The 14,381-nt window shown below is 40.5% G+C and overlaps 1 protein-coding gene across 9 annotated transcripts in view; it reads left to right on the plus strand.

The window, feature by feature from the left end:
* The window catches only part of sema6bb (sema domain, transmembrane domain (TM), and cytoplasmic domain, (semaphorin) 6Bb), a 147,629-nt gene extending 136,615 nt beyond the window's left edge, over positions 1–11,014 (plus strand). For all 9 annotated transcript variants that reach the window (XM_058074295.2, XM_058074287.2, XM_058074293.2 and 6 more), the window contains one exon: positions 4,582–11,014. In XM_058074295.2, coding sequence (XP_057930278.2) covers positions 4,582–5,486 — 905 coding nt within the window. In that variant the 3' untranslated portion in view covers positions 5,487–11,014. The remainder of the gene's footprint in view (positions 1–4,581) is intronic.
* Positions 11,015–14,381: the final 3,367 nt, after the last annotated feature.

Below are 14,381 nucleotides of genomic sequence, written 5' to 3' on the forward strand. Positions count from 1 at the left end.
GCATGAATGCACCCACTGTTAATTTGGACCAATCATACTGGTTTCCTTTTACAAAAGCCAGATTATTACCAACATCAGCTCACTTTCAGATGTACCCCGAAGTATTTTACTTTGAAAGGGCTTATCTACTTGAAACACAAGCTGGAATTCATTTTGAGAGAGTTGGCCCAAAAAAGGACTCGGTCATCAATTTTATGTTGCTGTGTTTTCTAATTATGGTCATGGTTTATTTGTTACGGACATACTCAACAGGATCCACACTGTGCATTGGTTTCATCACCTTGCTGTGTTTGTTTCATGGAACAAGGGCATGAATGGAGTGAGCTCTTTTGTCGGCCATACAGTCTCTTAGAATAAAATAGCTTAAATTAAACATTTGCCATAATAAAAATGACTAAATGAACTCAAATACAAATAGAAGACGCATTCAAAAACGCTGTGAATAATATGTCGCATTCCACACCGGTCACTAAGTCTCAGTAATGTTACTGTAATGTTCGATGAGACACACAAACACCAGACACACAGACCAGAACCAAACATCAAGCATTTATTGCAGGTTTGAATTATTTCACAACAGGTACCATAATCAGTCATAAAAATATCGAATAAAAGCACGGGCTACTGTTGCACCCGTAACCCACGCCAAGCTGAAACTCAACACTGAGCCCCTGACGTCACCTCCTATCTGCCCACCACTCAACTCCCCTAAAACAGAGCTCATTTATTGCATGAGTCTTGTTTGCTCATATTATCTTTTATTCTCATTACAGTATAAGCTACTATATTGGGTATTTATTGGGTAATAAGAGTATAAAGGTGATTATAGGGGTGCTATTGCATGTCTGAAGGCTTTGATAATGTTAAAAGCCATATTCCATTTATAAATAAGGAATTACTGTATAGGATGTTTAAAAAAAAAAGTAGCCACTAAAGTTAAAATTGTATATTTTCATGGAATTTGCATATGTTGGTATGGACAGTCAGTCCATATCATAATTTATTGCATAACTGCAATAAGACTCTTTTAATTTTTTTGTTTTTATTTATTTTTTTATTATTTTTAAGACGGGCCTGAGTTCAGTCATGCATGCATGACCAAAGGATGATAAAGAAATTTCATGAAAATATAAAATATGTTATTTGCAATTAAGTATTATGATTTAGTTAATAATCATAAATGAATGAATGATTTTCAGCCTTCTTCTTCCATATGACTTGTAAACACCGTATGCTGATTTTAGTGATTCAGGATCATCATTTCGTCCCATGCTGACAAACAGCGGACAGCAGTTTTTCGTCTGTCCTCCACATCAGCGAGGATGTTAAATAAGCAACAAGAAAGTGCTTGTGGGTGCTTGATTTTGTCTCAGAGGACACAACAGGAATAAAAACATAAGTCCACCACAGCTATTGCTTGCTTTAAGAGTGTACACAAGTTTCCCTTTGTTTTGGAAATGATAAGCCATTAGCGCCTTCGTCACGCTGCTGATCAAAGCAGGGCTGGTTAATAGAGGCCACGTGGAAAGAGAGGATTAATGCCTAACAAAAGAGGTTTATCTTCTCCTCTACATCCACAATCCAAACTTCCTCTCCTCTCATTGTCGGACAAGGCTAGGAGGAGAGTGTAGTTGAAGGAGGGAGGGAGAGTGCAACCTGCTGCCTTCACTGCTACACTGCACATAGGATATAGGGATGCCACATTAATCTTGTACTTTTTAACACGTTATAAATCAGAGATTTGAGGTAAGAAACACAATTGAATTCAAAAAACGACTCATGGCAAAACATGAAGGTGGTGTCCATGTTGATATTGCTGACACATTGTATCTTTGACAACAATCGTGTCTTCAGTGAAGATAAAAGTAGCCTGTGCTATTATTTTTCTGACAAATACACCACATGGTGGTGGTGTTCTTAGATCCTTAAAGTGAGATCCACTTGATTTTTTTTCTCACAGCTCTAAAGAAAAAGGCCCAGTTTAATTGTAAAGTGTTTAGCACATTTTTTTTAAAGATGGATGCCGTCCTTATAATAATGACGTCCTTTGACATGTGCGTGTCACAACAACAGACCCCGACTGTGTCCACGTGTGTCACTGAGCTTCATTGGATTGTTAATTAAAACACAAGAGAACATTGATTGACCAACAAGGGCATTTGATTATTTGACAAGGAGGTCGATACAGACTGGCAGCCTCAGAAGTGCCGTGGATCCATATTGACTGAACTGTCCCATGGAATATGGCTGAAAGTTCTTCATGTATTCTTATCACGTGTCCTTGTTAGCACCTCGCTAACACGTGGAACCGGGAACCAGAAGTCAGCTTAGTTGTCTGTCTATGATGTCATCAGTTGTTCCTGTAGTTCTTTGCTAACTAACACAGTTATGGCACAATAAATCAAAACAGCTGTAAATTTAAATGCCTAAATGCACACATTGAAGATGTGATGGCATGTTGACAATGACGCGACGTGGCAGCAAGATCAACACGGACACCACCTTTGTGTTTTTACATGAGTTATTTCTTGAAAACAAAATAGTATTTTTCACCTTCTTTATCAAAATGCTGACATTTGCAACTTTCTTTGGCTCCATTTTGTGTTATTTGGGTTATAAATCAGAGATTTGGGGTAAGAAATTGAATTCAAAAAACGACTCATGGCAAAACATGAAGGTGGTGTCCATGTTGATATCGCTGCCGCATTGTATCTTTGACATCAATCGCGTCTTCAGTGAAGATAAAAGTAACCTTAAATGTTCATTTATCCCTTTCATTCATCATGTACAAGTATATCTATTGATATGAATTTTGAATTGTTTTCTGCATGTAAAAAAAACGTGGCTTTCTGAAATTGATTAATGGCATTTCTGTAATCAGTGTTTTTTTCTCTTGCTTTTTTTGAGAAATCTAACAACTATTAATGTGTTTGTCCAAGGCCTCATGTGTTTAAATGTTCTCCTGGCAACTTCTGTCTGGGACTTCTGCTTCCTGGAGCAATTTTATTATTGTTGTTATTATTGTCGGTCCCATGAGTTCTTCTTCTCTTCAGGCATGTTCCTAATTGATCCATGGCATACTGTTCTGTGGCACTTTTATTCGTTTATCTTTAATAATTATCAGAGGGGATTCAGCTGCATGTTGTATACAATGATGCTATTCATCCCAAAACAGAGAACCTTCTGTTTATTTTTATTTTTTTTCAATTGGCATAAAGTAGGAAGACATGGTACGACCAGTTAATGCCACAATTGTATGTGTGCCTTATAAAGCTAATGTTGTGAAACATGCCTTAATGTAAAGAGCGAATCTCAATCAGGAAGACGGTTTTAGTAGCTATTAAAGTCACTCTCCACTTTACGTAATGAAGGGCATTAACTAGCGCTGCATTGGCTGGACAGGATGCAACCATCCACAACCACAGAGCAGTTCAAGGAATACAGGCAATGCTGATGCTATTGGGATGCTTCTATGGAGTGTCATCATTTTTAACTGTAAATGACATTTCTAGGTTCCTCTGAAATATCTTTTATTTTTTTCCAAATTCAAATTTAAAAAAATCTTTTATTTAATGTAATTTAATAAAATGTAAAAATATATTTTTAATACAATACGTCATGCCCAGTGATTCCGAAATGAATGTACAGTAATTTGGCTAACTTTTCATATGGCATGCGGGCTCTGCACATATTTCTACAAAATCATCAATCACAATTATCATCATGTCGTCACTGATGCAATTCCAATTGCATTTTTAATTTAAGATATTTTTCATGACACTTTATTTTCTTGACACAATTAGACAGGATTTGTAAAAAGCATTGTTATTTTGAAGACCCGAAGTGTGTTGTGAGAATGGATGCAAGACTAAACATGTCTCTTCTTGAGTCTGAGTCGCATTAACATGCTCTGATAAACTAGACTAACCCAGCTAGCTTCTGTTCATGTACCGTATGTACAAAGTTGTTTTTTTTGGCCAACTTTCACCGAGTGTTTTAGGTCACCGCTTTGACATGTTTTCAACATGGTTAGTGATTCCACTACGATTGAGCGGTTCGTCATTATGTCTTTTTCCTTGAGATTCCGCATTTAACAGTAAATTCATCCCTGATTCCACAAACGCGGAAATTGCATTTTTGGCATCCCCAATGAGTTATGGTCAAAATGCGCTGGAGAACATGCTAGCATACCATATCCTCAAATACTTGACAAATAGTCAATGACTTATGACCAATTAGGAAGTCGCAAAGATGTTTTGTTTGATGAGGGTTGTGTTTTTCAACCAATTTTGCTCAAATCTTATATAGAAATGCTTATCAATCCCCTAAAGGTGTGTACCAAAAAGTATTGTAATTCAGCTTAGAACTCTAAAATTATAGTGACTGTTTTTTTAGAGGTCAAAGAGCTTTGTGAGACATTCAGTCCAAATTTGGGGTTTAATAACAACCCCACCAGGCTGTGTACTTCTGTGTCACAGAAAGAGTAGCATATGCATGTTTTGGCAAATGTTCACCCTTCAGAAGTCGAAACAAATATAAGACCGTATGAGTTAGCTGATGACCTTTTTTGTGTGTCCCTAGGATTGCTTCAGGAGACGTTCATCAAGGAGCCAGACGGCCTGGTGTCGGTCAACCTGTTGGTGGTGTCTGCTGTGTCAGCCTTCGCGACAGGCGCCCTCTTCTCTGGCCTCACCGTCTGTTGGATCATGAGTCACCGGCACCGCCACAGTCGAGGAGCCGGCACCAAGGGAGCCCGCCGCAAAAGCGACAAGGAGCAAAGCATGCTGGGCCAAGGCCGCAGCGGCTCAGTCATGAGTGTGACGAGAACCAGCGGTGGTGAGCGTCGCAACTCGCAGGTGGACAACCCGTTCGTCACGGTCAATGGGTGGCCTAAAGGAGACATGGACCCCGGATTGCTGCCCACCCCTGAGCAGACTCCGCTCCAGCAAAAGCGTCTTATGCGTCTGCCTGATACCGACTGGGACCAAAGCCAGACCTTCCTCACAGCAGTGGGGACCCCCTGCCCCAATAACTCCGTCATTTACCTGAGCTCCAAGTTCCTACAGGGCGGCGGTGGGGGCGGGATGGTCCGAATAGATGAGCCAGGTGAGGTTCTGCTGCCCCCGCACGCAGAGCGCCAGCGTTACCTGATCCTTTCCACCCAGCGGGGAGAGCACGGCGGCAGCCGTCCCGCCGGCGCCCTGAGGAACTCAGCGGGAGACTACATCTACCCTGCCACACCGCAGGACTCCCCCGACCGGCGGCGGGTGGTCTCTGCGCCTACGCCCCACATGGACTATGGGGAGCCTCGCTGGAGCCACGAGGCACTCAACAACTACAACGGCACCAATGGTGTGTCGTACCACCCCCAGCGTCAGGGCCTCATCAGGCCCGAAATGCATCCGCCTCGGGGGCTCGGACAGCTGGCCGACTTCAGCCATCTTCTGGTAAAGAACATGGGAGAGAGAACCCCTAGTGGCCAGTGAGGTGAAGTCCTCTCCAACAGTGAACTGGAATAAACCAATGCATCCATTTAGACAGTCCTGCTTACCCCGAATGTTCTCTCTCACCGTCATTCAATGTCCTGACGTCATTCAGAGAGAGACGAGAAGCAAGGGACAGCTCAGAAAAAAAATAATGTGCCCACTGTCCTGTTTGGTGCACCCCCCTGGCTTTAGTGGTGCGATCCACAGAGCAGAGTACAGACAACAAAGGTGAAGACAATGACAGCGGGAGACAATGAAAGACAATTTGACTTGGCCGATGTGAGGCTCCCTTCACCACATTGACTTTGGACATCTTGGATTTACTTCAAGTGGACTGTTTACTTTCTGATTTTTGTGCTTTCCTTGCCCCCCCGACCCCACTTGTTGACTTTAACTATTGTAACTGTGCCAGAGAGCAGTGCATCATGGGGTAAATGTGTGTGCATGTGTGTGTGTGTGTGTGTCTGTGTGTATGAATGGCCTTAACAACCCTAACAAGTGTCCTGTCTTAACTGTGAAGTGACCCTATATCATGAAGTCTCTTTAAAAGGAAGGCTGTAGGGATGGGCAGTAGACCACATCTCAACATTGAGGAAAATTCATAATTTCAATATGTTTCATGGGATTAGCCAACTTCTGAAATCCCATTTACATGCCAGTGCACTGCGGAAATTACTACTGAGGTCCCATCTTTAGACTGAATTAACGACACCTGTGCTGCTTGCAGCCAAGTAGCGCGCTCTGTTTGGACAAAGGCTACAAGACGCAATCAGCACAGAACCTAGCCCATCCCTGGGAGAAAGTCCGCACGTTAGCAACATCAGAGCCATAACAGTAGTGCATTTCACACAGCAAAGCTGGGCACTGCTGTACCTATGTGTGGAAAATGACAAATAATCCAGGTACCAGATAATTAGATGCGTAACGTGCATGTATTGAAAGCACTTGTTGACAATTGCTTTCAATACAACAGCGCAGCCCTTTTCACACAGGTGCTGTGCTGCTTCTGTTATGGCTCTGATACGACCTCAGAAGCCGGAAAAAAAGCTGGTTTGACTTTATCTCTCCCATTCCATCACAGTATTGTTCACACAGACAGCAACAAGCCGGGAATGTACCATATTTTAAGGACTGTGTGAAAGGGGTTATTGTGTTCCCTGTTTATGAGAACTTCAAGGAAATTCATCACGCATGTTTAAAGTGTGAGGTATACATGGCCAACCGCTGGAAGTGAAGAAAAAAAGAGCAATAATGAACAAAAATAAAAAAAGGGGAATAAAGACAAGTTTATTTTCCCATCTCACTGTTTTATCAACAAGCTGACACTGAAGAAACAAACCCCCCCTCACCCCTCTCCATCCTTGTATGGTCTGACCCTAAATGCCTCGCCATCCACCCTGTAGGAGGAAACGTGAGCCGTGCTGGTCCGAGCTCCATGCAGGCCACTTGTTGACAACACTGAGCCTCTTTGTGCGGCTAACAAATAGCAGCTAAGAGTCAGGGAGCTAAGCCTCGCTGAATGCCAATGAGGAGGACAGCAGCTCCATCCATCACGGCTGATAAGACCTCACCCGGCCTGGTCGGCGTATGCTTCATCCACTCTGGTGATTCACTGATTTGCTGGCACAGGAGGTCACTGCTAAGTGTGTCACCCCGTGTGGCTTTAGCACTCCCCCACCCCCCCACCCCCACAACAATAGAGGCTTTTTTGCTGCTCCGTGATCTTTTGTTTACATCCACACATAGCTTCAGTTCATTTGGGTCATGATGGTATGTGGCTTTCTTTGTTCGTGTGAGCAGGAAGTAGTGTAACGCGTCCCAGTTTCTTCACTATTCAACACAAAGCTATGCGATCTGATATCAGATCTATTATTAATCATTATCTCGGAGTGACTGACTTCTTTGCCAAATGTTTCCCTCGGCAACAAGCGAGAGATTCTCTTCAGACTGTAAAAAAAAAAAAAACTTTGTGTGAAAAAAGTGTCCTAAAATTCCAATAACTCAAGCAAACTAAAATAAAACCCAACTGGCTTCAGACAACTTCTTGTAAAATAACCAATGGAGATGGTGCCCCTAGTGGTCACGTAGGTAAATTGTTTTCAATTCAATTCAATTTAAAATTTTTAAAAATGTGATAAACTGAAACAATCCATTTGGCAAAGAACATGGGAAAACTATCTTAAGCCAATATTTAGCATATTCAAATATTCTATAAACAAGACATGCATAAAAGTACGACTGTAGCCAATAATAACATTAGCACAATCATTGACAAAAACTAAAATGAAATTTCAGAAATTTCTAAAAGTTTATTTTATATGGTAAAATCATTTTATTTTATATAATTTTATTTTATTTTTTCATTTTAGAACACCAACTTTTATTAATAATAACATGGGAAGAAAAAGTAAAATATAGAAAATATTCCTGGATATTTTTGTTGTATGATATTTGTGTAATAATAAAATATAAAAAAAATGCCTTTTTTTTAAAGAAAACTACTGCCAGAAATGACATTTTATTTATACTTTTCATTCACAAAATATACTCAAAAGCAATAAAACCACAACCAAAAACGCCACATGAATAAAGGTACAAAATCTTCAACTTTATTAAAACAAATTGCTGCCACAAAAATTAAATATGTTATGTATTTTTTAGATTTTAGTTAGCCCCTTGCGATACGCTGATTTATTTATTTTTAAAATAAATACTATTTTCCTCACGTACAAAGATGTCTCAAAGTTCAGCAGCCATAGCCGGCGGTGATGTCTGAGTTTTATGAAAGCAGAATAAAGGGGGAGGTGGAAGAGGAGTATGAGGTCAGGCTTTGCGAGGATGTTTAAGTCGCCACATTAGTGTTCTCGGCCACGAAACAGGTCATTAGCATTGAGCTCTCTGCGTCTCATGCCAGCGTGGCCTGAGTGTGAATGAAGCGTGCTCAGCCAGCCGTGTCCTGGCACCACATCGCCACTAAAACATGCTTGATTAGCTCAAGTGCATCATGGCGACAACCTCTAATGGCCTGATGAGTCTCTGAGAAGATCACTAGAGACACGTCAACCCCCCCACGGAGACACCAGGCGGGCACCAGTGACAAAACACACACATTGGTTATATATATAGAAGCCCTTAAACCAAATTCAGAACGGCAATGAATTAAGATGACACAAAGAGACAAACAGGTCAACGCTGGCTGGCTCAAGGAAAAGGTACTGCTGCTGCACTTTGGATGCACAATAGGTATTTTAATACATAAATGTCACCTGTGTATATACGGTACAGATGGTGTGTATCTGAGACATTTGGTTCCTCCTACAATCTAATTTCATTCAATTACATTGGTAATGTTTCATGTTAATTTCAATGTAGTACTGCACTGTCATATCATGAGATCTATTTCTAATGTATCAGTGACTTTACATTAAAGCAGTGTTTTTCAATGATTAGAAATGCCCCCCCTCCAGAGTGACACAGTGCAATTCTACAACCATAATAACATTATTTGATTTTACTAATCAGGAAAGTCACTATAATTATAATCATCATCATCATGATATTCAAGTATATTTACTTCAATATAAAATTTTTCAAATATATCTTTGAATTTGTTAAATATTTTAAATTATATTTTTCTATTGTTTGTTTTTATGTTATTTAGATTTTTGATGTCAAAATTGTTTAGAGTTTAAATTTTAGTGATGTAAATCTGTTTTTTTAAAAAGCACAACACTTCCTATCCCACCCCCTCCCCACACACACACAAAAAAAGTCCAAAAAATGTATTGCTTTTCTATTTTATCATGTAAGTCTATTCAGGAAAACAATCATACTTCCTGTTTTTTCCTCTACTTCGTTTTCCTTCCCTCCAAAATATTTTTTTATGTAGTCTTAAATTTAGTTTTATTCAATTTTTAGATTATTTAAAATGTTTCATATTTCATCTGGTTGGAAAAGCCATCATACTTTCTGTTTTCTATAATTCCTCTGCCGCCACCTGAATTGCACACACACTACAACTCCATTCTTCAATCATTTATCGATAAAACTGTAAATCCCATCCATTCACCACAAAATACAGTCTTTTCATTCACCTCTAGGAGAAACGATCAAAACCCTTTGTGTGCTAAATTGCTTTGCTTGTATTGCATTGTGCACATACAAGAATGTTCTTGTGTGTCTCTTGTGCAATGTCCTTCGCAAAAAAACAACAACATTGTTGTTTTGACCCATCATGTCTTGCCTGTGTTATGGTTTGCTTGTGTGTGTGCAGTACGGTATGTTGGGGTTGTTTTTGCCGCGTGCATGGCCATTTTGGCCCACAGCACTTAGCCAGGATGTGTGTTCTCTGCCCCGGCACCCCACCCCAAATAAGGGTTAGTCTACAGGAGGGGAGTTAAAGCACATGAACAAGGTGAGATTAAAATTGGCATTTTTTTAATGTAAAGTTGTATTTAGTCAGCAATGGTCCCCTTTTTGTCATGTTTGCTTTTCTATGGTTTGTGAACTGTTGTGATATTTTGTTATTATTATTATTATTATTATTATTATGGTCGACAATGAAGGTGAAGACTATCATGTTACGCTATGACAGCACTGATGGATGAACTCAGAACGCAGACTCAGCATCAAAGACGGACTCCAAAACAGCGGTCGGTCTCCTGCTACTGTGAAAGGTGGTGGCCGCCGTGACCTTTATAGTCACATGACAATGACGTGTACATAACGTGTACATTCTTTTGTGTTACTTCAGTGCAGTAGCTGCATGACCACACGACCTATTTGTGTGGGTATGCGTGTGTGTACAGATGTAGCTATGTGTGAATTTGTACACTGCGTACAACTTGTACAGTACATGTGTGTTCGCAAAAGCCACACGTGCATGCACCGTCCACCATAATTGCACCGTGCACGCTTCAACTTCATTTTATTTAATTACATTGCACTACAGTACTGTAACACTACACTGCATTACATCACTTCTACACACAATTACATTACATTATGATACACGAGACTACAGTACCATACATTATATTACACTACACTATGTTACATTACAATACATTACTTGAAACTCCATCAAAATACAGTACGCCACATTACATAACAGTACATTGCATCACTTCACACATATTACATTACACTATACCACCAGTCCAGGGTGTACCTGCCTCTCGCCCAAAGTCCGCTGGGATAGGCTCCAGCATACCCCCACGACCCTAATGAGGCCACTACACTACTGTACAATACATTATACTACCGTACGCTACGTTACATTACACCACTTGACATTACATTGCATTCAATTATGTCATACTGCACCACGTGACGCTGAGTAGTTTTACATGTCACTTCCACTAGACTACATGACATGACACAGTACTACTACAGTATGTCACACTACACTACAATCACACATTTTGTGCACCATTGTCCACATTGTCGCGAGCTCTGCCAGCCACCACTCCGCATGGAGACCTTGCTGTGTCACTTTTTTTATTCTGAATAAATCCCTCAAACGTTGACTTTATAGTTGTCGTCATTCAAGAGTAAAAACCTAAAGAAGTCTGCTTTATTTTAGATCTTTTAGGATGACCATATTTAGAAATGGTGGTGACGCCAACAATGTCCAGGTACTTTGTTCCACAGGTGCCGTTGTAATACCAGCAATATCCACGAGAGGAAGCTCGTCCCACGCCTTGCCATAACTACATTGAAACTATATGTATATATACATAAACATTGAAACTATATGCATATATTAATTTAACAATTACAGCATTACAATTGCTTTACTGTTATGAGTTAACCTATGTTGTCTGTTTTCATCAACCTACTGTGATACTTAATGAGCTACAATATTGTACTTATACTGACAGTCCTGTTTATTTCCCCAGCTGGTCTTTGGTCTTTGATTTATTTACACATATATGTCTTTTTTTCGTAATAAATGTCGTTTTTAGTAAACATAAGTCGGGAAACAGGTAAGTTACACGTGAACTCCAAAATAATTTCAATAGTAGATATTTTGCGCCCTCTAGTGGGACAAAGCAGAAAAGCACAGGTCGTTTACACACAGTATTATGCTGGATACAAGCTGTTGCACCATGCAGGTTTGACATATTTATAAAACAAATGTATGCATGCTGATATCCTGCAGTTGGATTGGTGACAAGCTGACGGCCTGGGGATTGTGTAAGAAGACAAGTCATATTTTGGGAAAACATCCAGCTGGCACCTGTAGGTGGAGGTCATATGATGTGTGAACCCTTTCAGCTGCTGCATACATCACCATTGAGGTAAGATAGGATACTCACAATGGGGTCATAATGCTTTTTAACGTACATTTTTAGGAGATCTGACATTATTTTTAAAAGGTAATACAGTATTAGATTAAATGAAATTGTTTACACCTAATGCTGTGTCTCGTCAGTGCAGCTGTGTGTGCTCCAGTGTGTACTGATACTGAATGTCTAGTTAGTACATCTGTCCACATTTCATTGAAGCTAAAGTGGCATCTGTCCACATTATGAGGTACTGAGCAATTACAGTACACGACAGGCACATCTGTGCTTTACAGGGAGCGAGTGTGGCTCTGATTCATCTGCCAGCAGCTTGTCTTGGCGGCGGCAGTGTAATTGGGATAATCAGCAGGATGGGCCAAGGCAGTGTGTAGGCTCTAATTGGCAAATGATCTGGATGTAGGCCTACTTAGAACAGTGACATAACAGGTAGGCTTTGTGGACTAAACTATGGGGATGCATTACATCTATAATACTTTAGTGCTACACAACACTGTATTACTGCAACTTTTCTGACTTTATGGATTATTTTCCAGTTTTTCTGTTTATTTGTATTGTGCAAGGTGGAGGTTATTATGAATAACTGGCAGGAGGAGTGATCGCATCAATGATACGTCACATGCCCGTCTGTGAGCAAGTGTATCACAGGCTTTGATGATGTGTTTTTTTTTCAAGCTCTGCTTATTTCTGATCCGCAAAGAGGTGGTTATTAATAACTGGCAGGAGGAAAGATGGAATAAGATGGAATAAGTGATGTGACATGTCGACTTTGCATGCCTACATGTGCTCGTGCATGTACGAGCACATATGCTTTTCAAATTGTTCTGTTTATTGCTATTATGCAAGGTGGTGATTATCAATAATAGCTGGCAGGAGGAGTGATTGCATCGATGATACGTCACATGCCTGTCTGTGAGCAAGCGTATCACAGGCTCTGATGTTGTGTTTATTTTTCAAGCTCTGCTTATTTCTAATCAGCAAAGTGGCGGTTCTTAATAACTGGCAGTGGAAAGAGTGAATAAGTGATATGACACGAATACTTGCTGTAAGGTAGTGGTTACTGTTAATAACTGGCGAGAGGTGTTTGTTTTTAATTTGCCTGTTTTAACTTTTCCCGGTTTTCCTGTGCACTCAGACTTACGGGTGTTGGGTGCTTGGCGGAACCTTGAGCACCAGCGGGTGCCATTTTATAATCAGATTGGCAAATTGGCTCGTGTGCATGCGCTCGTTTGTGAGCAACCATATTATGGACTTGACTCTCTTGATTATTTATTATTTGAGTGTTTGTTTTTTTTATTATTCAAGTTGAGAAGTTGAGGCCTGAGAGGCGAATCTGAACGTTGCTAATAGTGTGTATGTGGAATTGGCCAGCACTCCTGATTCTGAAGGCTCTGGGCAGATTACATTTAAAATTGAAGTTGTAAATGTAGGTCAGTGCTCTAATAGTGTTTACCATTGTGAAGGTTTTGACTTTGTGGATTCTTTTGAGTCGTTCTGTTTATGCTTATTATCCAAGATGAGGTCATCTTTAATACCTGGGAAGTGTACCATACCGGAGTATTCACATCAGTCAAACAAACCAGACTTAATGAACCCCTGAAAGAACAAGAAAACAATGTCAGCTATTCCTTCTGGCCCTGCAAACCCACACTTCACATTATACCTCCTTATCTCTCTTACACCTCTTCCACTCAAGATGGCGTTTTTCGAAACATGACAGCTATCAGATGTCATGTGAAATATCTAATGAGTTCCCTAAGCCATTACATGCTGTCCCTCTCCCAGTGGCATCACCTCATTTGCCTGCCGAACATTATGTTTACCTCAGCTGTTTACAATTCATGGCGATATGTGGTGATTAAAAGGGCCTGTCTTGTACAGGACATTTTTATATGAGTGTTATTTGCATGCAGGTTCACAATGTACTCTAAAAGGGACTCCTGCTTAATGGCAGACGAGTTCTGGAGTTTGCTTTTGTTCTCCCCTGTGCTTGTGTGGGTTCATGCCAGGTTGTTTCCTCCATCACCCCATAATCATGCATGTGAGGCTGACTGGAGGCTCTAAATTGTCCATAAGTGCTAGTGGTTGTGTGAAAGCTGGCTAGGGTAGGCTCCAGTTTCATGCAACAAAGCCGCCATACTTGGAGATGTCAGAGTTTATCAGGGCAGTGGGGCGGCACGTTGTTATGAATCCTTTTGTCCCATCCGCCATTATTTTCTCCACTAAATGTCCTCATTTTTGTATGTATCCTGTGCACACAAAGGTGTTTATCTGTATTGTGTGAAGCCGAATTACATCCGCCACCACCATTGTCCAGCTGAGCAATTTGTTGCAGGAACTCGGCGTTACCTTGGCGACCCGGTTCAAAGGTTAATATATTTCTGACATGTTCTGCCGCTGGGATGTAAAAAAATGCTGTAAATTGAAGCGACGTGAGGTGACTCAAAGTTGAATCCGTAATGTCCGTGATGTCTTGTTTCCTCATCCAATTAAAGACAATCTCCCTGGAAGCAAATTAAGAAACGAGAAACACAAACACTACAGCTCCATTTTTTCATTTTCTTGCTTTTCTTGAAGAAAATATTTCTCT

The sequence above is a fragment of the Doryrhamphus excisus genome, linkage group LG4, assembly GCF_037039965.1.
Source record: "Doryrhamphus excisus strain RoL-2023G ecotype Guam linkage group LG4, RoL_Dexc_Guam_v1.1, whole genome shotgun sequence".
NCBI classification, from domain to species: domain Eukaryota; kingdom Metazoa; phylum Chordata; class Actinopteri; order Syngnathiformes; family Syngnathidae; genus Doryrhamphus; species Doryrhamphus excisus.